Source organism: Pipra filicauda, unplaced genomic scaffold (genome assembly GCF_003945595.2).
Source record: "Pipra filicauda isolate LSUMZ 115617 unplaced genomic scaffold, ASM394559v2 scaffold122_size2191957_pilon, whole genome shotgun sequence".
In the NCBI taxonomy this organism is placed as follows: domain Eukaryota; kingdom Metazoa; phylum Chordata; class Aves; order Passeriformes; family Pipridae; genus Pipra; species Pipra filicauda.
The window spans coordinates 1241931-1266500 of NW_024103685.1; the positions used below are offsets into that span (position 1 = coordinate 1241931).

Sequence of the window (24570 nt, forward strand, 5' to 3'; positions counted from 1 at the left end):
TTGTTACCATGGGTTTGCTGAATGATGATGATTATTTTGCTTTGTGAAAAAAATGGATAGCAAATATTGATAAGGCTTATACTCTATCTTAAAGGTCTTTTCCAACCTAAATGGTTCTATGAAAAACAAAAGCAATATTTGTGTGATTTCATAGAGGAAGACAAAGTGTGGCAATGTTAAGAGTGAGGGTGGGTTTAAGATAACTCACTGATAAAGTAATTCAGAAATATGAATGGTTTCTGGATTTGGATGCTTCTTGCCATTGTTTCTTAGCACTAAACTAGGAAAACAGTATTCTTCAAATATTTTAAACTTTGTCACACATCCCACACTTTTTGCTTCTCCTTTTTATGAGATTCTATCTCCATTAATTTAATTTTCTCTGTTCATATTTTTAAATTGTATTTTATGTGATCTGAACATGACCTCAGCATCTGAGCCAGTAAGTAATATTATCAGGTGTTCAGGGCCAGGCAGTGGATGCTTTCGTTTTTTAATGATTTTTTCAATCCTCTCCTTCAAAGCCTCAGAGACTCAGCAAAACACTGAATTCAACTTGGTTAAGGTGGTGCATCCTGCATTTCACACTCTATGCGCTAGACTTTTCTGGACCAGTCATTTGAATAGCCAGAGAACACTTCTCTCTGCTTTATCATAATATTTTCCGAAATTTTTTAAACATCTTCAGGAAGCAAATGTGAATCATGTCATCCAGCTTCTCCAGTGATATATCCACATACAATTTTCATGTCTTCTATTCCACCTGTTTCACCATATATCCCTACAAGGGAGCTCCCTCTCGAGCAGACAGGGAATGCAGCCAAAACAGCAATTGTCACTCGCAGATAATTGCACTTCTGGTAATGAAACAAAGCCTTGTACAATGTTTTAATTTCCATGGTTAGAATGTTTATGATCCATATTCTCATGTATTTGAGACAAGTATTTATAAATCTTTTAGCTAGCCTGCCAACTAAACCTTGGTGGAAGATTTTGTATTCGCATTGTTCAGCATTGTTATTTAGTCTAATACTTGAGTAAAAGTGGGGCAGATAGGGAAAAAGAAGCCAGATTCCCTGCAACAGTGCAACAAACTGAATTTTTGGAAGTTAAAACTGAGAGTTATGAAAAGGTCACAAATTGCGAAATGGCTAATTGATGAGATGGTGGAAGGACACATTCAAATGAGATGACAATAGGTTTTTAGTAAGACTCAGTTCTGTAATCAACTACGAAAATAACCTGATGTAGTAAGGATAAGGAATTTTTTTAATAAGTGCCTATATGTTTATACATTGATTTTTGTATCTGTGTGGATTATATCCGCTGCTTTAATCCAAAGCATTTTGTCAAGGATCTTTTTATAAGTCAAAAGGAATATAATCAATTTATAAATTTCACCTATATTTACCATCAACATTTTCAGAGATGTGTGTCAGACTTTCCTGTTGTCACTTCTTTTCAAGTGAATAACCTAAATTCTTCTGTATAGAATCTGTAAAACAGCAGTTTCCTGCCTTTTGGGGTAAAAAAAAAAAAAAAGAGAAATCAATAATGAATGTGAGCATTTAGCATAGGGGCAACAAAACAGATAAATTTAACAAGTTTCCTTCTGCAAAAGTGTTGCGAATACTGGAACCTTCATATACACAAAAATCACATTAATACAGCCTTAAATAAAACTGATACTACTGAAGAACCACTGGAATAAACACAATGGATCTATTTGCTGTCCAACAATTTCTGGTTCTGAAAAACAGTTACTACAAACCTGAAATGATATATCATAAATTAAGAGTAATTAGAAATTAAATTATCTTTCAAAAAGAATTAAGAATATAACTTCAATGCAGTATTATATTCTTTGGTACAGCTTCTTGTTAAGTTTCATTTAGCTTGTCTCAAAAATTAAATTTTAACATCCTTTTCATAAGTGTTTTGCATATTGTGTGATTCTCTGACACACAGAATGCTAAAACAACTTTTTAAGACAGCAAATACAAAATCCTATTTCCTTAAGGTGAAAGCCCAGCTTTGAATAAGACCTGTCCCTAAACAAGCAGATATGTGAGAACATGAGAATCCCTGTCAAAATTCAAGATGGTTTATCTCCTTTGGATTAATTTTATGGTTTCATTTATTAGTATTATATTTCTGGAAAACTTCTCTGTGTCTCTTTTTCTCATGTTTCAAGTAAGTCCTTGGTTTGCATAGCCAGTGGAATTCCTTGTAAGTCTGATACTACTCAAGGAAAAGAGATGAACTCTAGTTTGAGAAGGCAAATAAGAAAAAGGAAATTGGTACAGTGTAGGCTTCTTTTTTGGGAAAGATGCTAAAAATCCTTGGAATTTTAAGTGATCCTAAATTCTATGCTAAGTGAGATTTCCCACCCCTGAAAATCATCTGAGTTTTACCTTGCTGCAAACATAATTAAAGTTTGATCAAACTAATCAAATGTCTCTCCTTTGTCTCATGGTCTTCGAACCTCATTTGTCTTGTCCGAACAAGAGAAACAACTCATAGTTAAACTTTTATCCATTAATTGCACACCTGTCCATGTTTTGATTAGATCCACTGAAGAACAGCAGTGGAACTAGTGTTATTTTGATAGTAGTCAGTGATCTTCTAATAAATCCTTGAATAAAGTATGTATTGATTTTACCAATTCATCCAATGGCAGGTTTTCTGTCCTTCATGTGGGGCTCTCTATAGTGGGTTTAACTTATGCCGAAATGCAGAATTCATTATTTCTGCATCAATATATTCCTAGTGTATGACACAATCAGGTTTATGGCTCATTCATTTTAATTTCATAAATAAGTCTGTAACTTCTTATTATTTATCTCTGTTCTTTAATAAGTCAAAATGAAATTAACTATCGAGGACATGTATTGAGGATTTAAATTCATTTTATGAATTATCTGCATAATTCACTAGTAAAGCCTTCAACAGAAGAGAACACTTAATCCTAACAAAGTTTTGATTAATTATTACGAATTAAGACATTCCCTTCTTTTGAAGGAAGCAGTTCAGTAAGATTTGACACTGAACATTCTGTGGCCTGAAATATCATTTTAGTAAATGAATGAGAAAAAATGAAAAGCTATATTTACTTAATTAAAAGCCAGTATCAGCTGATAGCTGGTTTTAGCAGTTAAGCTGTGTACAAGTTATTTGTTTCCATTATACTTCGTTACCATAGATCACTATTTTCAGGTATATTTGCAGCATATCGCCAGGTGTATCACTTGTTTTAAAAAAATATTCATATTAAGAAATACAAACAAATTTGAGGCTATTGTATGCAAGTCCAGTTCTAAGTTGTATTTACTTATTTCAGTATCACACTGAATCCATACATTGCAATTATTTATGCTATCTTGTGCTCCATAAAGATAGTATTTAGAAGCATAACATATCCATTATAAAATACATGATGAAAAGACTGTAGAAATTGTTGAAAATATCTAATGATTCAGTAGAACAAGCAGGTTTTAATAATTTTTCCATGATTATCTGCCAAATTTATGAGGCCTCTGGAAATGAAAAATGAAGCATACTTCTACAGAATTTATACTTGAAAACAATCTTGGGATTTGCTTCCTAAAAATTAAGTATGTTTTATAGGTGGTTATTGAAAGGTATAGCTGTAATTCTCAAATGAGGTAATTTCTGACAGAAGAGAGACTCCATAGGAAAACCCAGAAACACTGTGAGCTAATTTTAGAGGTTTGGTCTGGAATTGTAGGGAGGTGGAAACTTGATAGGAGCTCTTTACAAAGTAGTCATCAAACTTACAATTTATATATGTGGTTACCAAGGCCATTGGACTGTAATCCAAATCTTTGTCTCTCTGTGTTTGCTTCTTATTAGAAGTATAATGCAAGTAGGACCTCCATAAAAAGCACTGTAACCTAACAGCAGGTATTGAAACTCCAGTCACAGTTCTTGTTAGTAAGTCACACAACTAAATCAAAAAGGCATGCTTCCAAAGAGGTAGTTGTGCTAAAATTAACTGTGCAGAAGCTGGGAATATAGTACTACTATAAGTAACATATAATATGATAATATATATATATGACATATATATAGTACTATAAGTTTGTATGACACCATAAGTAGTATCATATTATATACTGTATTAAATAGCTGGACCCTGCAGTTGGGATACCCATTCAAGTTTAGAGTTTGTAGTCATTTGATTATGCTACATAATAATAATAATAGAAGTCCATCACTTCCATCCTAATACTTAAAATCAACATAATATTCTTCCTCTTTCTTCAGACATCTGCTAATTTACTGATGATCTTGTGACTAGAGGTGTTGTCAAGTCCCAGTGCTCACACACTTGATTTCTCAGAGTTATTTTCAAAGAATTGCTGAACCAAATGGAAATTGTAATTAAACCATACACTTTAAGAGAGGCTAATAAAAGTTCATAAGAGTGTTTAAGATTAGGCACACCTAGTCAATTGTAAATTAAACCCATGATTAAGTGCTTCAGTTGTAAGTAGCAGTATCTTTTTCTAACCAAAAGGAAATGGTTCCTGTAGCCCAGTCCCTGTAATCACTGGTTTATCTTTGCTGCCTTGGGTGGTGTAACAGAGGTTGGTGAGATCTCCCCTAGCAGTACTATCAATGAATAGTCCTACATATTTGCAGGTTTGGCAACTATGGCTTCTGGGTTTATTTTTTCATCTCTTAATTGAGGTTCGTAGATCTATAAAGTGAGCTACATTTTAGAGAGCTTTCAAGTCCTATCAGATAACCACCATGTTTTCTGAAATTTGTATTTGAATTTGAATTGTTGCTGTCCTTTGACTGGACCTTAAGATAGCAGCTGTTTTTCCAAATCCTGTTAAAAGAGCTGACCACTTGTACTCGGTATGTTTGAAATGTTCCTCTGAGACTTTTTATTGCACCAGCAAACTTATTAATAGTGCAGCTCTACTGCTGCAAGAGCCTCTTTATTTGTCGATTCCTAAGTGTGTAAAATGAGGTAAAACCCCCAAATACCTTTAAACCTCAACCTTTCCTTGTATGCCTTAGCAGATTCTGCACACTCCAATAACATCCATCTCTGGGAAATGAAAAATTGGTGCACTGCAGGAGAATGTAGCCTATGTTTTTCTTTGTGAGAGCCTCCATTACTGACAACTTACCCATTACTTACAATTTATAGGATTTTAATGTCTCCTTTAATGTTAGACTATGTATGAGAAAAAAAATAATCTTTCTCACGTAACCAAAATCAAACTGGGTATTTTTCCAGCTAGTAACTCCTTTGGTTTTTTTTCCAGCTGAGTACAACTGGTATTTAATTTTTTTTGCCTCATTTCATTTCTTTTTTTTTTTTTTTTTGTAATCTTCCATTTCTTTTTTTGTAGTTATCTCTCCTTGATTTTTAACTATGCACTGTTCAGATAGTTGTGCAAGTAAACTGGAATATAAAAACTACAAATAAAAATGAACTGTGGTATTCTCCTTATCACTCACTGTCTGATTAGCTTCCTTTCTCTACTCTAGAAGTGAGTGATATGAAGAGTGACTCCTAGAAAAATGACAGGAATAGCAGCAATGACAGAAACATCAGAATAGATTGTTTCAGAAGGCAACACTAATATTTTACACTCAGGAAATTTCAAATTTTAAGCTTACTTTTTTGTGATATTCTTCTATTACACATAATGTAAAAGACAGCTTTCAGTCTCTGCCTCGTGTTTATGTTTGTGTGTCTGACCTTATCTTTTCCAGTGGAAGAGAAGATCTGTCATGTTTGTATCCAGGTCCATAATTTAAATTTATAGTCTTTAAATTTTGAAAGCCTGGAATATTGAAATTTAGTATTTTGCAAGGAAACTTAACAAGTTAGCCAATGCCTGCAAAACAAGTAAAAATTTCTATTTCATAGTGCATTGACACTGAAATGCAGTGAAATTGCATAAGGTGTGTGAATCAATCTGCATAAATATTTACTGTTTTAATGAACTCTGAATTTATGGGTGTGCATATTGAAATGAGATAATTATTTTAAATAGCACCTACGTGTTTTTACCTAAAGAGACTGTGAAATTGCATTTCCTTAAATCAGCCCTATGTTTGTTTGTATGGGTTGACTGCACACCACAGGCTGTCAGAGGACAGAGGCAGCCGTAGAGAAGCGAATACCAATCTTGTCTTTCTGTTCTGCAGTTGTGGGGTGGGGAAGGCAGGGAGATGAATTTCACACCAATGTGAATACTTGTTTTGTAAAGTGGATTATTTGAATTTCACTCCCTGCAGCTTGTGAAGAGTAGGCTGTACCATGGAAATGTAGACTGAGAGAGACCTCTGGAGGTCTTCTAGTCCAACCTCCTGCTCAAACCAGTGCTAACTTCTAAGCTGAATAAGATTATCCAGCCACTTGGTTAAAAAAACATTGAAAATCACCAGGGATGGACGTTCCACAGTCTCTCTCACTTTTATTATGAAGTATATTTCTTTATAGCTGACCAGAAATTCCTTTACTGCAATTTCAGGCTACTGTCCCCTGTTCTTCCACAGTGCATCTCCAGAAGAGGTCTAGCTCTGCAAGCCACAGTTAGGCACAGAAGACAAAAGTTAGCCCTCCCCTTTCGCAAGCATGATAAAGTCTGTTCCTCTACTGGACTTTCCCATTTTGAATATATTTCTTGAGCGGTTTGTGGGGCTCAAAAGTAGTCTTGTCATTCCAGATATTTCCTCGTGATGCTGAGCAGAAAAAAACAAGCACTTCCTTTGCCTTCTGGCTAAGCTATTACTAATGCAGCTGCGTATGTGGTTTGTCTGCATTGCTGCAAGGAGATACTGCTGACTCATGTTCAGCTTCAGATCATTTTCCTAGTGAGCAGCAATACAGAAAGACAGTTCCCAGCCTATTGGAATGCATGAGCTTATTCCCTCCCACATACAGGGGTATATTTGTCTCAGATACAAGAAAACTTCTGGTTATTTTGGCTTAAGTAGATTCACAGTTAAATTTCCATCTTTGAGAAAGAAAAAAAGCCATCAAAACCTAAACTGATGTCATTATAAATATAAATTTACTTTCTGTTGAGCATTTTATGCTTATTATAATTACAAGTACATCATAGCAAAGATATTTTTGCACAAAAAGGCATTGATAACACTTGATTTAAGCTATGTGGCCCTGCAATAAAAAGGGCCCTTGGAGTGTGCAACTCTGTACAGCAAACAGACTATAAATACTCAGAAATATGCACTACGCAGATGGAAATGTACCATGGCTAAAGTATGCCATTTTATGTAAATAATTAATTCCTCCCAAGAGTTCTACAGGTGCCATAAAATTAATTCACTGTAGCACTATTAGAAGGGCTTAATTAATTAATTTACTGCCGCCACAGTTATCAGGAAAAGAATATGAAGATCAGCTGGATATTTTTTTAACTAAACATAATCTCACGTGGTTGTTTTCAAATGTTGGCGATAGCTGGATCCAAGCATGTACATTCTTGTACCTCTTCTGCTGATATACCAGACTTCCTCCTTCCATTGTGTTTCTTGTCTGAATCCTATTATGCAGCCTCCTAGACAGCATCAATAGAAAGCTGTGCTGCTTGGGATTCATACTGATATTGTTACCCAGTAATTAAAGTGGGGATCAAAAAATCTTCTATATGTGGGTTTTTCATATTACTTACCATCATCTGTTTATATCAGCAGTGAATTTATCATGACTGGACTGACATATCATTTGATGTAAATTAATACAGTGGCATTTGTTCTTTCAGATAAGGACATCCTAATAGATAGATGAAAAAAACTAAGTTTCCTTTAAATGTATGACAGTTTTTCACCCAGACATTTCAAAACAGATGAGGGCCAAATTTTACCCTAGTTATGATCTTGCTGTATGATAATTTCAACAAGGTCACAAGACTTTCCTCTGCGTGTGTGGAGGGCAAACTGTTCTCATACAGAATATTAATCCTGAAAGAAATAAGCATTCTATTTACACATATAGAAGAATTTCAAGTCTTCCAGGAAATCTGTTTGAAAACTATTTACAGTATTAGTATGCAAATTATATACTACACACTAAATGGGAATCTTGCAGCAGAGCATTCTGACAGGCATCTCACTATTTGAACTATGGTAGTCCAGTTAAAAAAACAACACAAAACCAAAACACAGCTGGATATAATTGTATCCAAACACATACTTATTATGTTAATGGGGGCATACAAATAAAATGAAGTGTTGTCCAGCAAAGGTTTTCCCACAAAGACTCTGAGTTATTTTAGCAAAATGTTCAAATAATGCAAGCTTTTGTGTTTATTTTAATTGAAAAGATGTTTGATATTTATTCCTAAATATTGACAGATGAAGTGTGGCAGCTCCAGAGAAGCAATAAATTCCATCTCATATTAAGAATAATTGTAATAAAATACTTCAGTTGAGAAGAAAACATAAATTGTGGCCCCAGTTACATTAGGTACTTTCAGTTATATAGTATAAATCAAATTATGAGAGTGGTATTGTATAGAGGTAGTGATATATGTCCTAAACTCCTATCGTTACCTGAGGCTGTCAGAGTAGTTGATAGTCCCTTTAGGTTCCTTCCCTTTTGCCCTAAAGCTTCCTGATACTTCCCGGCCTTTACCTTCCTGCGGGTGCTCTACTGTCAGGTTCTCGGTCACACCTTGGTCAAGCTTCTGCCCTTAGAGCCTCTCCTGAGTGCCCCTGCTGAAGTATGCCATATCAGCTTTACTTCAGAGAGATAATAAACAGCCAGGTTTCAGTAAGAATCCACTAGGTGCTGTAGTAGGTCAGTACTGGGTTGGGTTTCCTTGCAACCAACAAAAGCTTTGCCGTTATTTAATTTCTAAAAATCTGCCAGAATTTCTTGTGTCCCTTGCATCAACCTGCAAAATTCTGGCACGTAAGTTACCCAGGCAGGGTGCAGGATCTGTCTGTACCTATTTACTGCTGGTAGGCTCAAAATCTTTAAAAATAAGAGGCTTTGGATGAGGTTTGTTTGTTGTTTGTAGTTTTTTTGTGGTTTTTTTTCCCCTCTCCGTTTTTAGGACATGCTTTTAACAAACTGTAACTGAAAACTGAACAAATAACAGTTTGTGCCTTATGTAAGTGTGCCTGCTATTCAAGTTGTTACATTCAAAGGCTGTAGATGTTGTTAAAGCCCTTCTTCTTCACTGCCAGCTGCTGCTGTAATCCTAAAGTAGATGCGCTGGGCTTTTTTAAAACTTTATATCTCAGTATACTGGCCTGGGAAATTGCTTTCTGCCTTTAAATTGACCATCATGCAGAATTTTCTATTTTTCAACCTGTCTTTTTCTTTGAGAGTTGCAAGTTACTCTGAGTTTAAAGACTCCCATTTTCATTCAGAAGCAAAAATGATACCTTCACAAATGTAGCTCAATAGGAGTGTCAGATGCAGTCTTGAGAATATTATCTAAGTGCCTATTTTTAATTTTAGACATGAGGAACTGTTTATACTGCAAATTAAATATGATCAAATGCACATTAATTTATTACTTTAAAATAAAAACTTATTGATTTAAAAAAATACTTGGTTAAAAAAATTCAAAACTCAATCTATCTAGAGTATTTTCCAAAAGCAAAGTGCCATTGCTCAGTTTAATGAAATCTATTTGTTTCTTGGCTCTATTTATAAAAGAAATTTTTAAAATTTTGTCTGTGAAGATCTACAGCCACATCAAGCATTTTACATTATGATAAGAAGAAAGAGGTTGTATCATTACTGTGATAATAAATTTAGCTAGGTTGTTGAGCAAGTAAATTTGCTATCTAGGTACTTCCATTAAAAAAAACAACAACCTACTTTCACTGAAAACCTGTACTTTCAGCTCTAAGTCTCAAATGTCATCCCTCTAAAATCAATAGGAAAAACTCACCTGAGAATAAAACATTCATTATTAGTTGTTTCCAGCAATGCATGAAGAACAGATTTATGCACAGATTTTGTACTTAGGGGAAAGTGTCAAAGGAAGATGAACTAGGAGAAACTAGGGGACTTGTGTACTTTGGGATGCTACAGAGTTTTGAATCACTGAAAGCCGAATCAGATGTGTTGAGAGTCATTTTGTTTAGACTTCTGGTGAGGCTGCAGAAGCCTGTTTTGTTGTTTTGGTTTGGTTTTTTCCCTTTCTTTTCTGAAGAAACAAGTCCCATTTTGGTACTTTTTTTCCCCGTTTTCTTTTAAAAGAAGATCATCTTTAAAAATTGACCCAAAATCAGGTGCTCCTGAAGGGAGCCTTAGGTTCACAGCTGAGGTGAGTATTGCAGAATTCTGTTTGTTTTGTCTAATTAGGTCAACTGTGCTACTTAGAGGGATATCTGTAACGCAATGTATGGCTTCCTTGGCAAAACCAAAGCAGAAACATGTGATTGACTTCTCTTGAGAATTTATTTTGTTTCAAATTCGCATTGTCATACATTCTAAGCATGTTGTCTTCAGTGCCTCATTCCATAGGGACTCTACAGGGACCACTGCAAAAGGACATCAAGTTATTATACATCTCTGTTTATTTATTTTTTAGTCTTACACACTGAAGAGGAGTATCTCAATGAAAATTATATGGAATTCCTTCACAGGTTTAGTCTTCTGCTTTCCTTTCTTTTTCTTTTAATAGCCTGGATGTGTAAACACTACTGAAGTGGATATAAAAAAGTCTTCAAGAATGAGAAATCCACATAAAACAAGAAAGGTAAGTACTGTTATTATATCAAAAGCAGGAGGTAAAGGAAATCTATAGCATGAAGTTCCATAGTTTCTTAAAGCATTTTTTTTCTTACAGCTGCAAGGAGCAAATGCATGAACGTATGTTAATATTTCATAAGCTCTTAGTTGCGTTAGTATTAACAAATTTGTTAATTCTAAGTAAATGCTATCACATAAGACTCTGGAGAAATATACAATAATTTTGAAAATAAAATTCATTTTTACATCCTTCATTCATGTTGTTTAGCACATTGAATAAAGCACGTTAAGATGTTTCTGTCAGAAATTAAGGAAAAATAAATTAAAAATTCAGCATAATAGTTCTTGTCCTGCTCTTAATGAAAAGGGTATCTCTCTTTGACAATTATGCTCAAAATGGTTGACCAGAAATAGTGGAGGAAATTAGTTTCATCTAAATTAGGATCCAGACATGATCAGTGTAACTTCTCTAGGGATATATAGATGGATTGTCTCAAAACTTTCTTTTTAAATCCTTTGCTCCATAGTAATGTAGATTGACTCCCACTTGAAAGTACTTCCTTTGAGGTATGTTTTCATGTTGACTTGTAGAAAAATATGTTTTAAAAAGGAAAGTGGATTTAGAGAAATTTTAGTTTGCCTTATTTATGGTGGTGAAAGGTCCAGATTATTGTATTTACCAGGCAGTAATTGCAAATTTGAGACTCATCCAAATAGTTCGTACAATAGCCTACCTTTCAGGGTACTCCTACTACGAGTCATCTCCACTTACTGTAATAGCATCTCTCAGTGTCACCCCCTATGCTTACTATGCTGTTAATATAGAGATATAATAAAAGTAGATCCTTTGTTCTATGGCATTTTGAAATTGTGGGAATTTGGGAGTATTTATTTTACACCTAACTATACATGCACAATTTTATCTGAGTGCATGGTTTATTGCAGTTTCTTTAAAAAAAGATGATATTGGCTAACTTCTTGAGCACAATTTACTAAAGCATCATAGTTACTATGAATATTTGTAGAAAGCATTGCCTGAAAGCAACTATCATTGTTCCATATTTTTTGCATAGTCTGTCTATGGCTTACAAAATGACATTCGAAGTCACAGCCCTACCCACACGCCAGTACCAGAGACTAAGCCACCCACAGAAGATGAACTACACCAAGAGGTTTGAAACATAACTACAAACGTGTACTTTTAAATGAACTTTCTAGGAAAGTAGGTATTAAACCAAAAATTATTTTAACTGGGAAGTTGTTCAAAACAGCTCTAGCAAACATTTAATAAACCTTTTCTTTGTTTCAAGATATATGGATTTAGGCATGTAACTTCATTAAAACTAATGAGACAAAATTTGACATTTTTTGTATCTTGCATTAAGCATCTAAAGGCAGTGAGCAGCAGGCCAGTGAGTGGGTTCTTTCTATAGCTAAGCCCATTAGCCCCTTCAGCAGTAGACAGCTTGCTCTTCCTTTTGACACTAATTTGAGGTTTGGGGGTATACTTACCACTCCATGTATGCATATATAGATTCACACATTTATCTACTCTTAAAGCTTTCTTAATCTTTCCTGAGACAGTAGAATTCAGAGAAGGTAAATGGCTGATGAATAAGTAGCTCTCTTCAAATATCAAAAAGAAAAATGGCTAATTGGATTTCTGTTGATGAACCTTTAGGGAAAATTTTATATTGGCCACATTTTTTGTCTTTTCTCTTTAATGGAACATTCCATTTATTTTAGAACTACACTGGTGAAATGTTGTTTTAATTCTGATATATTTCTCTTCTGTGCCCTAGGATAAATTAAGGTTCAATTATAGCCCTAATAAAAAAAGTTATAGAAATAGATTCAAGCAATAAATTACTCATAAAACTCTTTGCCTTCCTTTCTTGCAGATTAAGCACTGGCAAATGCAATTAGACAGACATAGATTAAAAATGTCAAAAGTTGCAGAGAGGTACGTATATTGTCACATTTTCTGGTTTTTCAATTAGACTGATAACCATTGGGAAAATGTCAGTATGAAATAGCCTCAAAGAGCTTTTCAGAGCAAATAGCTCTTCAAAAAGAGACATGGGAGCTCAGACATCATAGAAATAACTGATGAAAATTTACTTTAAGTAGGGAGGTATGAAGTTCTTTTAGTAATAAAAGATGGCCCGGCTATTCCATGATACATTTCTGATAAACCCAGTAGTCACTGAAAGAGCCTCTGACCAAGTGATCACAAGTTTCATCTTGCATTGACAGGGAGGCTAAATGGAAATAGGTCTGGGGTTATTGTTTTGGTCTTTCAAAAGGGCAATCACTGATAAAGCAAGGGAACTGATTGGTGTAGAGCTTAGTCACAGCTTGAAAAAAATGAGCCGGAGCTTACTTTGGGTCAGAGGATTCCTACAGTAGTAGGAATCTTTGTCCAGATAGGACCAAAATTTGGCAAATTTAATTTGTCAAATAAAAGTCCCTTGGGAAGACTAACTACAGCTTATGTAGAGAAGAGGTGGAGAAAACAAATGTTCTATCTTATACATCAAATACACAGATAGCAAAAATTGCAGAAAATTCAGCTGCCTAAGGCTTAGTAAAGGAAACTAAGCCAAATACAAATTGTTCTTCATTCTCTCCTATACGTGCATGTATGTCTACTTATATATGTGTATGTATGCATACATATACAAATACATATATTTATTTATAAAGAGGGCAGGTTAAGTATTTTTGTTTGTTGAGCCATAAAAACAGAATGCTGACCAATATAATATGAATTGAAATGAAAAGAAAGAATAGTTGTCCTCACCTGTCTAAAGTTACGAGGCCAAAGGAAACAGAAAACAGGAATAAGGACATGGGAGATGGAAATTATGAGAACACAAGCAAAGTTTTTAGTGTGTTTAATAGGGTCAGACCCATTATGAATACCAAATTATTTCAGAAAAATATTCTGTTTATTTTGGAAAACACTAAACTTGGGAGAGGTGCCATTGGATTAGGAAATAATAAAAATATTAATTGTTTTTAGGAGAGGATAAAAGGAGTCCTAGCAGTTATAGGGCCCGTAGATATGACCTACATGGCATGCAGTGTTTTAGAACAGATTTTAAAGGAACTGATAATTAAAACTATAGGGGTATAAAACATGTTCATTTATGAAAACAAATCTGCATGGAAGAGGTTGCTTGACTTAATTTGTTAGTGCCTAATTAACACCCTAAAAGGAGCTACGTGAAAATATTAGGGAAGTCTATTTTATTTCAACTCTTAATAGACCTCAGCCCCCCCTCCTTCTTCAGAGATCTACTTTTAAAAGACTTTAGCAAAACTATTTTACCCTGAGCCTGTAGCTAACTTCTGAGTGTTGCACACACGGTTACCATGGTTCAACTGATGCAAGGTAACTTGTTAACTGGGGTAGCTTGATCAGGTTACTACACCTCCTGACATGACAATGTTTGATGCTTTTGTTTTCCTAGTCTATTAGCTTATACAGAGCAGTATTTGGAATATGATCCTTTTCTTGTGCCCCCTGATCCATCAAACCCTTGGATATCAGATGACACCACTTTCTGGGAACTGGAGGCAAGGTATATAATTTTATTTCTTCTTTGGCAGTAAGGGGGTGTAACATGCTTACTGGAAATGTGAAGATTTCAGAGGTATTGCAGAAAAATACTGAGGTAGAAGGGCAATGCAGTATCTTCTTGCTCTTTCCAGCTTTACAGTTTTGTAAGATGGGAAGTGCTTTGGATTAATAAATCTGTGTAAAATGTTACATTAACCAGTTTACAGGATTCTAGTATGGTGAAAAAAAGGACACCTTTTAAAATCCGATAACATCTCTAGGTGTAAGTCTTTACTCTTCTGTGTAAAGACGTGTATTACCTTCATCCTGTGTAAGTACTAGCAGTCTGTTTGATTATCTCTGAATATTTCACAGATATGAGCAACCTAGAAGGTGAGAAACCTGTGGTTGAACTTTAGTACTTAGTCTAAATTATGAACACAGAATATTAGAATACTGCAATATTGCTCACTTTGGGTTCTGCTGGTTTTTTTCTTCTGTAGCAAAGAACCAGGACAGCAGAGGGTGAAACGATGGGGGTTCGGCATGGATGAAGCTTTGAAAGACCCTGTGGGAAGAGAGCAGTTTCTGAAATTCTTGGAGTCAGAATTCAGTTCAGAAAATTTAAGGTAAATGAGAGGCACTTTTTTTTAAAATAGTTTGTAAGATATATTGTTGTTGTTGTTGTTGCTTGTTGTTTGTTTCTTTTTTTCCCGATACCATTCTCTTTATTTTTTAAATGAAATTTTCCTGTGCCTTCAAAAATTTTCCTGTGCCTTACCATTCAGAATCCACTCATACAAATTGCTTTCATATACAGGCTGAGGAAAATATTCATATAGTTAGCTGAGACTCACATGAAGTATACTTTTCCATTCCTGTCCAACATTTGGTCAAACTCCCCATGGAAGAGGTTTTCTCTCAGCTCGTCTTATTAAACAGTTTTAAAAGATTGACCCATTCAAAGCCTGTTCAGCATCTTTTATTGTGTGTTGGGTTCACCTTGGCTGAATGCCAGGTGCCCACCCACCTGCTCTATCCCTCCCCTTCCCAGCCAGACAGGGGAGAGAGTAAGGTGGGAAAAGGAAACAACACAAATCGTGGGTTGCGATAAGGCAGTTTATATTTATGCAAAAAAGAAAGCAAAAGCAGCGTGCGCGTGCACAAAGCAGAAGCCAGCAGTTAATCTCTACTTCCCACAAGCAGCGATGGTCGGCCACTTCTCTGAGAAGCAGGGCTCCAGCACACGTAACTGTTGTCAGCAGGCAGCCATCAGAGACGAGTGCCTCCGGTCCTGCTGCTTGCCTCAGCTTTTATATCTGGGTTGATGTCATATGGTCTGGAATATCCCCTTGGTCAGTGTGGGTCAGCTGGCCTACTTGTGTCCACTCCCAGGATCTCGCCCTCAATTGAAGAAAGAATGTTACAGTGCTGTGCTCAGCAGTAGCCAAAACATGGGTGTGTTATCAACACTCCTCTAGCTACCAATGCAGAGCACGGCACTGTGAGGACTACTATGGGGAAATAAATTCTGGCTCAGCCAGACCCACCACAATTGTCAAATATTATGAGAAGAGTAAAGTGAAAAGAAAAAAAGTTAAAACATAAATAAAGAATTCAAAATTAAAATTCACAGACTTTTGCTTTTGGTGAGGTTCCTGGGGATCATTTTGAAAATCTCCACCAATATTCTAGGACTTGTGGATCTGGCACAACAGAAGTAGGGTGACTACTTCAAATTCCTCATTAATTGCAAAGTGGAAATGTGTTCTTGGTGTATAAAGTTTATAGTGTATTTTTTAAAAAGTATATTTACAGATTTACTTTTAAGTGAGAAGAATAATTATTTGATTTTAAAATGCAATGGTTCATCCATTGGCTAATAGCATGTTTTGTTGTCACAGTTCTAAGTCATATTTCAGTAGGAGTTATTTCAGAAGGATTAATAAGCTATTAATAAGCTATACATAGTACATATTTTTCTCTTAATTCCACCTTCTTGTCAGATGTCGTTTCACTTTCCATTGACCAATAACATAAGTAGTATAAAATCTTCTTTGCATTTACATTCTAGAACTCAGAGGAATCCTAACCTGCATTTTTTCTTTGCCAGTTCTCACTCCGAAGTGGTGCAGCATAGTCATTCATACTAGAATTACACCTTTGTAGCATCTTACAAGGAGGCATTTAACATTTCTGGTGTTGATTTGTAAATGCTGAGTATTTGCACAGATCTCCTTGTTGTTAATTTAAATTTGTCAGCAGAATAATTAAAGATAGAGTTCTCTAAGTTGCTGACCATGTTCATATTCAAACATTAATTTTACATCACAAATATGGCCTGACCTGTATGTGTATGTTGATGACTTCATTAGTCACAGATACACAGATTTATTTTTTTAAAATAAGAAGTCCAGCAGGTAAAATAATTTTTTAAAAATCATAATAATACCAAGAAAACGAAAGGTATTTTTTTTTTATTTTATTTAAAGAGTATCCTGGTAATTTGTTATGCAGAGCAGCTGTTCAAACATGAACCTATTGAGCCCAGTGTGTGCTACAGTTTCTGGTGCTTTTCTGTGATTAATTTGTCTCTCTGCCAGCTAGACTGTTACCTGCATAATTCCTAACTCTTTCGTCTAATCCTATTTACAACACTAACCACAGGCAAACTGCAAGTGACTGATCCAGAAAAAATCCCTCAAGAAATTTGTTCAGAGCTGATTCTTTGACATGCCATCTACTCTTCTGTCTCTCCCTCTAGATTCTTATATTGGAATTCTAAAATATAATATCAGAGTAATGGCGAGCTTAAAGGCCAAACAGGGGCTAAAATTTGCTCTGAAAAGGTGCTTTCCGTGACAATTAACTGAAGGAAAACTGTCTCACAAGCTCAGAATTATGTTTGTAAGTTCTCAAACTGTAGTAAAATCAATCCACCATCAGGCTCACGTAGTAAAGTTGGGTTTTTAAAACTTGTTGTGTAATGGCTGTCAAAATGTTTTAGATCTCAATAACAGAAATTAAAAGCTTGATGGTTTCAAGCATTACACTGAATAAACCTTAAAAGACCACCACTTTCCTTGCTCTCCTGTTAACTCCATCATGGCAATTGGGGGGTTTTTTGAGTGGTATTTTTTTAATTCTAATTATTTTCTTGACAGCCACCTTGAGAAAAATATTTATTTCCACCCACATCTTCCCACTGTAACTAATTGAACTGAAATCAGTAGCTGGCTCTTGTCCTTTTACAGATCTGATCATGATAAAATTTACAACAGTGTCAAACCTACAGTTGGATAGACAGCTGGGACCTTGGATTCGAGCTTCTGAGCACAGTACACAGGATACAGTGGGGACTGCAGACACAACAGGAGCTTCAGTATTAGTAGATTAGGTGTCTTATACCTCATTTTGGTGAAAGAAATACAAAAAATGTGAAGTGATAGGTCTACCAGATACACCATTTCCATTCAAGCGTGATTGTCTTAGATAGCTAAAAGTCCCAGTGTTACTGTTTCATTAATTTGGTCTGAGAGTGCCTAAACTGCCTGAGAATCTTGTTCTTGCTGGATATAGATCCTATCTTAAGAAACAGAACACGGATGAAAAAACTCGAGCTGTGAGTTAAAACTAAGAATTGTGCAATGATTAGGAATACAGCCAGGTTTCACTTTATTTTGTATCTCTGTGCTTTTTTCTTTGTAAATTGGGATTAACAGTATTTTGCTCTCTAAAGGAGTGTTGTAAAGCACAGCAACTGTGTAAGCAGTTCTGTCAGTGCAGTAACTTCAATACAGACTGTAGTTTGCTAACACCCAGATTGCATTCTGCAGGCTATGACTTGTGATTTCTTGTCACTATGCAGATTTTTTTTAAGAATTGCTTTGTGTGCTGCTCAATACACAGCACAAATAGCTAAAGTAGCATATGATTTGGATAATAGATTTATGAAATTCTCACTACCTATTACAAAAATGGTGACCATTGTTTAAAATTCAAAAGACTAAAGTTTGACCGTGATCCAGTACTACTGGATCATGGGCCACAGGACTGTTTGAGCACTAAGAAAAGGACTTCCAAACAGAGCGAGGTACTGAAATCAAATTTTCTGCAACGTGGCACCTGGAGACCTAATTTCTTTCATCCCTGTGGGAAATTGTATTCCTCTCCTTATCCTTCCTTTGCCTATAATGCAGCAGAATTCTTTGGAAAGTTAATACTTGTATACTGACTGTACATTTGCTCACAAGTGGTTATTTTGTAAAAAAATGCAGCCTTTAAAAAAAACAAACCACAAACAATCTAGATTGTTTCAGGCCTGCCAACCTGTCCAAATCATTTTGTAGTATTGCAGTGGATGTGATCTCCAAGGCAGCACTAAGACTGCAAAAACCTCCTAAGTTAGTGAAGGGAGAGTGGTGACAAGATATCTTCCATGATGCACAGAAGGAAAAGCCACCAGATTTCTTGCCCCTTCCTTTGATCCTCATTTATTAGCTGCCATAATGTGTGACTAAATAGGGAAAAGAGACTTTGCATTCTCGTTGTCCAGGAAAAAAAGAGAGGGACTGAGGAGCTAGCTACATTTAGATGTTTTCCCTCAATAAATTTTCTCTGACCATCCCCTTGCAAGCTGAGATTTTGTGAGATGTTTATTTTGGACTCGTCTAATTAACTTGTTGTAGAAATGTTCTGTACTGGAGACAGGGGGTTCAGTTATGTTCTATAGAAGAAATAAATAAAAACCCACACATACACTACTAAAAATTTGCAGTATTGCCTAAAAACTGTTCCAGTTGTAGGGCTTTATTTTCACTTACTGCAGTGGTTCTGGTTGTTCTTTTAACATACCATTACAGTACTTTTACTAGGGAAAAGGGAGAATGCTGCAAGAGGTTAAGTCTTCTTTTTTAGCCAATCTGTTTCATTTTTTTTGCTCTTTATTACTGATCACCACTCTTTATGACTTCAAGTGCAAATTTCTCTCCACTGATGGTGGAGGAGTGAGTTCTGCATGTTACAAAGTATGAAGGAAAATTGATTAACTGTCTTTGATGTCTGTCCTGCAAGTCTGAACGGAAGTGCTGGTGATGACACTTTCCCACACAGTATGGGCACTGGTGATTTTTATCTTTCACACTGGTGATTACGAGGCTCTGTTTCAAAGCTTAAATTGCCTGTGTGTTATTTCTCATTCAGACTCAAACTTAAATGCCAAGTCCCAGCAATGTTGCCATTTCTGCAGGTTAGATGAGAAGGAACTAGTTGCAAGATTTAATGATTATTCTGTGTCATTTTCTTGAAGTCCTTCAGTTCTGCTATGTCTTGAAGCTTGAAGTTGTACTTGGCAAGAAGGTGGACTCTAGGAATCAGGGAGTAGTATTTCCTGCCCCTGGAAAAATATTACATGATTTTCTTCATAGAGCTTTTTAAAGTTTTATTTTCTTTTTCTTTTGCTGAAAATGCTGAAGCGTCTGTCCTCCAACCTGTTGTGTCACATGCACTGGGTACAACGACCATGTAACTCCCACTTTGCTGTTACCACACTGACTATATCTCACACATTTCATGGAGAATCACTGTAGCCTTTCTCTCACTCTCTGTCCCTATATGCTAAATTTAACTGATTGGTTTGATCTGGGATCTGCTGTTGGCTGCACCTGACATTTAGGTCAGTTAATGGGACAGAAGTGGTGTTGTAGCTGTGCAATTTACCTGCAAGGCCACCATCACTTTAAAAGTAATCCAGTTGGAGGACGTAATCCCCAGTTACCGCGCAACATGTGTCTTACCAGTTCATATGGCTGGATCTACTACTACCATATACTATACACTCTCATTTAGCTGTATGTCTGGTTTGTGCCCCATTGTGTGGCAGCCCAAATGCTGGGATAGAAAACAGGAGCGAGGTTTACACCCAGCTAGTCAGGTCTCTGTTCCAACAGTACTGAGCATCTTCTGTAGAAAGTCTCCACGGCAAAAGCAAAACTCCACCAACAGGAGATATAGTTTCAACTGAGGGCAGCCATCCTGAGCTCTAGTTCCTTTCACAAAGTAGCACTAAGTTATTGTCCAGAAAATGCAGTTCCCCCTCTGCTATGTCCTGCCCTCACATATATTTATTGTTGTAGACTGTGTGCTGTTTGCTACAGGAGTCATCCCTTGCTCTGGTCACAGCTCATGAGGCTACGAGCTATAAAAAGGGACAGAGAGCTCTTTTGGTTTCAGGCCCTGAGCTGAGGTTTTGTAGACTCCATGTCAACTTCATCTGTGAAGGCCATGGGATATTTGGAAAAGTTATTTTTGAAAATGCAAGAGGGGGCAACCTTATTTTTGACATCTTCTAACTTTGAATAATTGAATTAAACTCTCTTTGGGAGGAAGGCAGGCATCTTTTCTTAAAAGATCAGTAAGTAGATTAAAATCTTAAAATGTGTGTTGACTGTGAAGTAAGCACCCTAGACATAACACAACAGAGAAATCAGCATTTTCTTCCCACTTTTAGAGAGGTGTGTATATTTAAAACCTCACATTTTTAATAGGGTCTTTGAATGCCCTTGTTAAAAGGGTAAAATAAAATTAATCTATCAAAGAACCGGTGTTCACCCTGTAAGTGTATGTCTATACAACCTGCCTATTCTATGCTGGAAGCAAAGAAGTTAAATTTATTTAAATTTATCTTCCATCTATTTCCCCATAATTGAGTATAACCCACTGTATGGAAACAGCTTACTTGCAAAGAAAAATAGCATCCTAAGGCATGTTTATGGTGACTTCCAGAAGTATTGACATTGATGCAATGGAACAAACAAGAAAGTGACATCTTTGAGCTAGATCCTCAGGATGTCTGCAGGGTAGTAGAAAATGTGTATTTACAAAGAGCATCCTTCCCTTTCATTTTTCTGTTTTTTACCTGACTTCAAGACACATAAGTAATCAGTCAGTCCCAGAAGATGCACTTGAAGGGGTTAGCACTGCAGGATATATGCTTTTAAATGCAAATATCGAAAGCAGCTTAAGGAAGCCAAAGTAGGTTGCCCAAATTTGACAGAGTGAACTGAATTAGAGTTTGTGAGCTATGCAGTTTTTAAACTTGAGTTATGAGGCCTCTATTCTTACTGCATTGCCAACAGATTCTCATGATATGTCCCCAGGCTCTATGTGGACTGTGTTCAATTCACATTGCAGTTCACATATATAAGTGATGCTACACAGAATTTTTGAAACTGGAGTTCTTTTATTGGCAGAAGACTCCCTTTGTGACCTTGGAGAAACCACTTTATATTATTACATTATTAATATATTTGCAAAACTGGGACAATATTGCTTCTCTCTCTCGGAGAGTCTTAGATGGAAAAATTGAAGGGTATAGAAATACCTGAAATAGTCATCTTGGTAGAGTAAAGCTGACCATAATGGCTTGTGAGAAATAAGGAAGGGCTCCTTCCACCTGTGTTACAAAGATGTTTCAAAACAGGACTGTGAAGGAATAATTGCTTCCTGAAAGGTAAATTATCTCAATTGAAGAATGTCTTATGGTAGGAATACTGTAATGTTTTCTACACTTTATATCCTCTTTTCAGGGTCATTGAAATAACTGTATTAGAATTTGGATTGAGGGTGGTATCATTTTGCTTCCTTGTGAGGTCTGAGTACAGTTTCACTATTCCTCTCTCCTGTCTCATCCCTGTTGAACTCAGCTGAAAGAGCTCAGTTTGGTCTCACTGTGTGAGCAGGGTGAAACCACATTTTAAAGGTGCACCCAATTTATTTGTAAGCCCTGTAAAATCCAACTGATTTCACAGATAAATCACTTCAAGGTTCATATCTGTTCATATCTGTTTCATAGGATCAACTGTGTCAGAACAATAATGAGAAGTTGTGATGGTATATACTGCATGTTTAACAAAGTCACAATTTCATTGAGCTCTTAGCTTTGGGGGAGAACTAATCGGTCTGCACCATACCTAAGCATGGGATACTGAATGCATTTAGAATTATTTCATGAAGTGAGAGAGCCTGAACACCCATAGAAGAAATAATGAAATAAAGGTTATACCTACCTAGCTATGATCACAAAGTGCTCAAGACCTTTTTAGTTTCCTTCTACAGACTGAATGAGAAGGAAACAACGAATCGGCTGGCACTGTATGTAGTTGCCCAATGTTGGTTTGCTCAGCAGCAGAAAAGAAAAGAGAATATGTGCTTCCATTCAGCATTTTTAGTGAAAATATGCATAGAAATGCAATGCTAAAGAAAGAAATTAAATTATAATGAGCAAAACAAATGCTTTTCCAGTTCATGCATGATTTGTGGGTAACAAAATTAGTTGTACGGTTTAGAATTTAGTAGGACTCAGAGATTCATGTAGATATCAAGAATATAAGTTATTAGTTTTTGAAGGAATGTCAAAAAGCAGTCAGTTTATAAGCAGTATAAGCCCTTGTGGTTCAGCCAAAATGAAGTCTCAGTTTAATTCCAGCTAAATGGAAATCTTGTAAGCAAGTTACCGATACAAAAGTAATAAAGGATTTCCTATCCATCTCATGAAGTGTCTTCTAATAATTGCTTCCTAAGGTGGATTGGTTGCCTTGAGACAGAATGCTGATCCCAACACAAAACCACAGCTTTTTCTTGGTTTAGCATCTTTTAGATTAAAACTTCAGTTACTTAATTTCCTTTTTTAAGAGCAAGGAAGAATGTGAGCACTTCATTAATGATTTTCCTGAAATGGAAGTGAAGATGTTGTATTGTGCCATAGGTTCTGGTTAGCAGTAGAAGACCTGAAGAAGAGGCCTATCCGTGAAGTCCCTGCTCGCGTCCAAGAAATCTGGCAAGAATTTCTTGCTCCGGGTGCACCCAGCGCTATCAATCTAGATTCAAAAAGTTATGACAAAACCACTCAGAATGTGAAGGACCCTGGAAGATACACATTTGAGGATGCTCAGGTCAGTTTGCAATCCTGTTTAGGGACATTTGAAATAGAATATTGGCTAGTGAAGTATTTCTATATTAAAAAAAAGAGATATATTTGGAATTAAATAATAACATCCTATTTCCTACGGTGTCATTTTGGCGATGCAAATGGGTAACATTCTTTCTTTCATGAGGCGTATGAAGTTCTTCACGAAACTTCTGTGCTTGATATAGAGTCTTCAAGTGGACTTCAAATAGAGCAAAACATATAGTGAAGAAAAAATGAAGTACTTCTGTATTAAATGCAATGCTTCATGTGAACTTATAACTTAATATTTCATCTTTGCAGACTTCTGAGAAAAGCAATAGAAAAGAATTGGATTCACAGTAAAAGTAGCAGAACTGGTATCATCCTCCATTTTCGTCAGCAGTCCAGTGATGAAAATTTAATTATTAATGCAAAGTGAAATGGTGTCAAAAGGAGAGATTGAAATCACATCCCTGCAGAATTTCCTACAGCTTGATTATTAGGTCATCCTCTTGGGAGTAAGGAGATGCTGCTACAGGCCCCACAAAGGAGAGAAGGGAATTAAATTGAGGCTTTCTACTTTTCAGGAGCATGCCTCTGCCCTAAATAGAGGGAGAATAATTCTACCACATTTTCACTTTTCCATTATGAGGATAGCAACCTATAAAGAAACAATAAAATTTTCATTAGACCCTGTGTCATACCCACTGTTTTGAAGTATTGCGCATTAAACCAAACACACAATTTTTGCTTGCATCTGCGAACCCCTGGAGATTTAAGAATGCAGCATATAGAGAAGACATAAATTACACAAATAATCTAGCAAGATTAAAGGCTTTAAAAAAAGTCTTTGCAGCTGAATCACTAAAGGACAATTAAATTCCTTTCCAGTATCCATTTTACTTTTTTTAATAGGTGTAAAATTTCAGCACCAACTTCCAGATCTCTCTTCTTATAATTTTTTCCTTCATTCATGAAAGCTGTGAAGTATCCAGTCTTTATGTAAGCAGGACTTTTCCTCCTATCAGATCTCTGCATAGTTCCTCTGGTTCAGCAAACAAAACTTGAAGCCATTTATCTTGGAAAAGGAGGCAGGCTGCACCTGTCATGTCCTCACTTGAAGCTTTAGGACCTCTACAGAGTGTCCCACCTGAGGTGGCAGGATTTTGTCAGGATAGGGCTCTGCCTCTGCAACAGGCTCTTTGTGGCCTGCCAGCTGAGAAAGAGACCACTTATGTCATTCTGGCAGCCAGAAGGTCACTCAATTGTGGTTAAAAATGTATGAAAAGCATTTCTGGACTTGAAATATGGAACAATAAAGCTCCATGTCGA

The 24570-nt window shown here is 36.0% G+C and overlaps 1 protein-coding gene across 12 annotated transcripts in view; it reads left to right on the forward strand.

Moving 5' to 3' along the window:
* RGS7 (regulator of G protein signaling 7) overlaps positions 1–24570 on the forward strand; it is a 274166-nt gene that overhangs the window by 218905 nt on the left and 30691 nt on the right. For all 12 annotated transcript variants that reach the window (XR_005566261.1, XM_027750669.2, XM_039388723.1 and 9 more), the window contains exons 10-15: positions 10659–10733; positions 11800–11898; positions 12628–12689; positions 14203–14313; positions 14795–14920; positions 23056–23242. Coding sequence is in view for 11 of the 12 variants with exons in the window: in XM_027750669.2 (XP_027606470.1) it covers positions 10659–10733; positions 11800–11898; positions 12628–12689; positions 14203–14313; positions 14795–14920; positions 23056–23242 (660 nt within the window). In the remaining variant the exon portion in view is untranslated. The remainder of the gene's footprint in view (positions 1–10658; positions 10734–11799; positions 11899–12627; positions 12690–14202; positions 14314–14794; positions 14921–23055; positions 23243–24570) is intronic.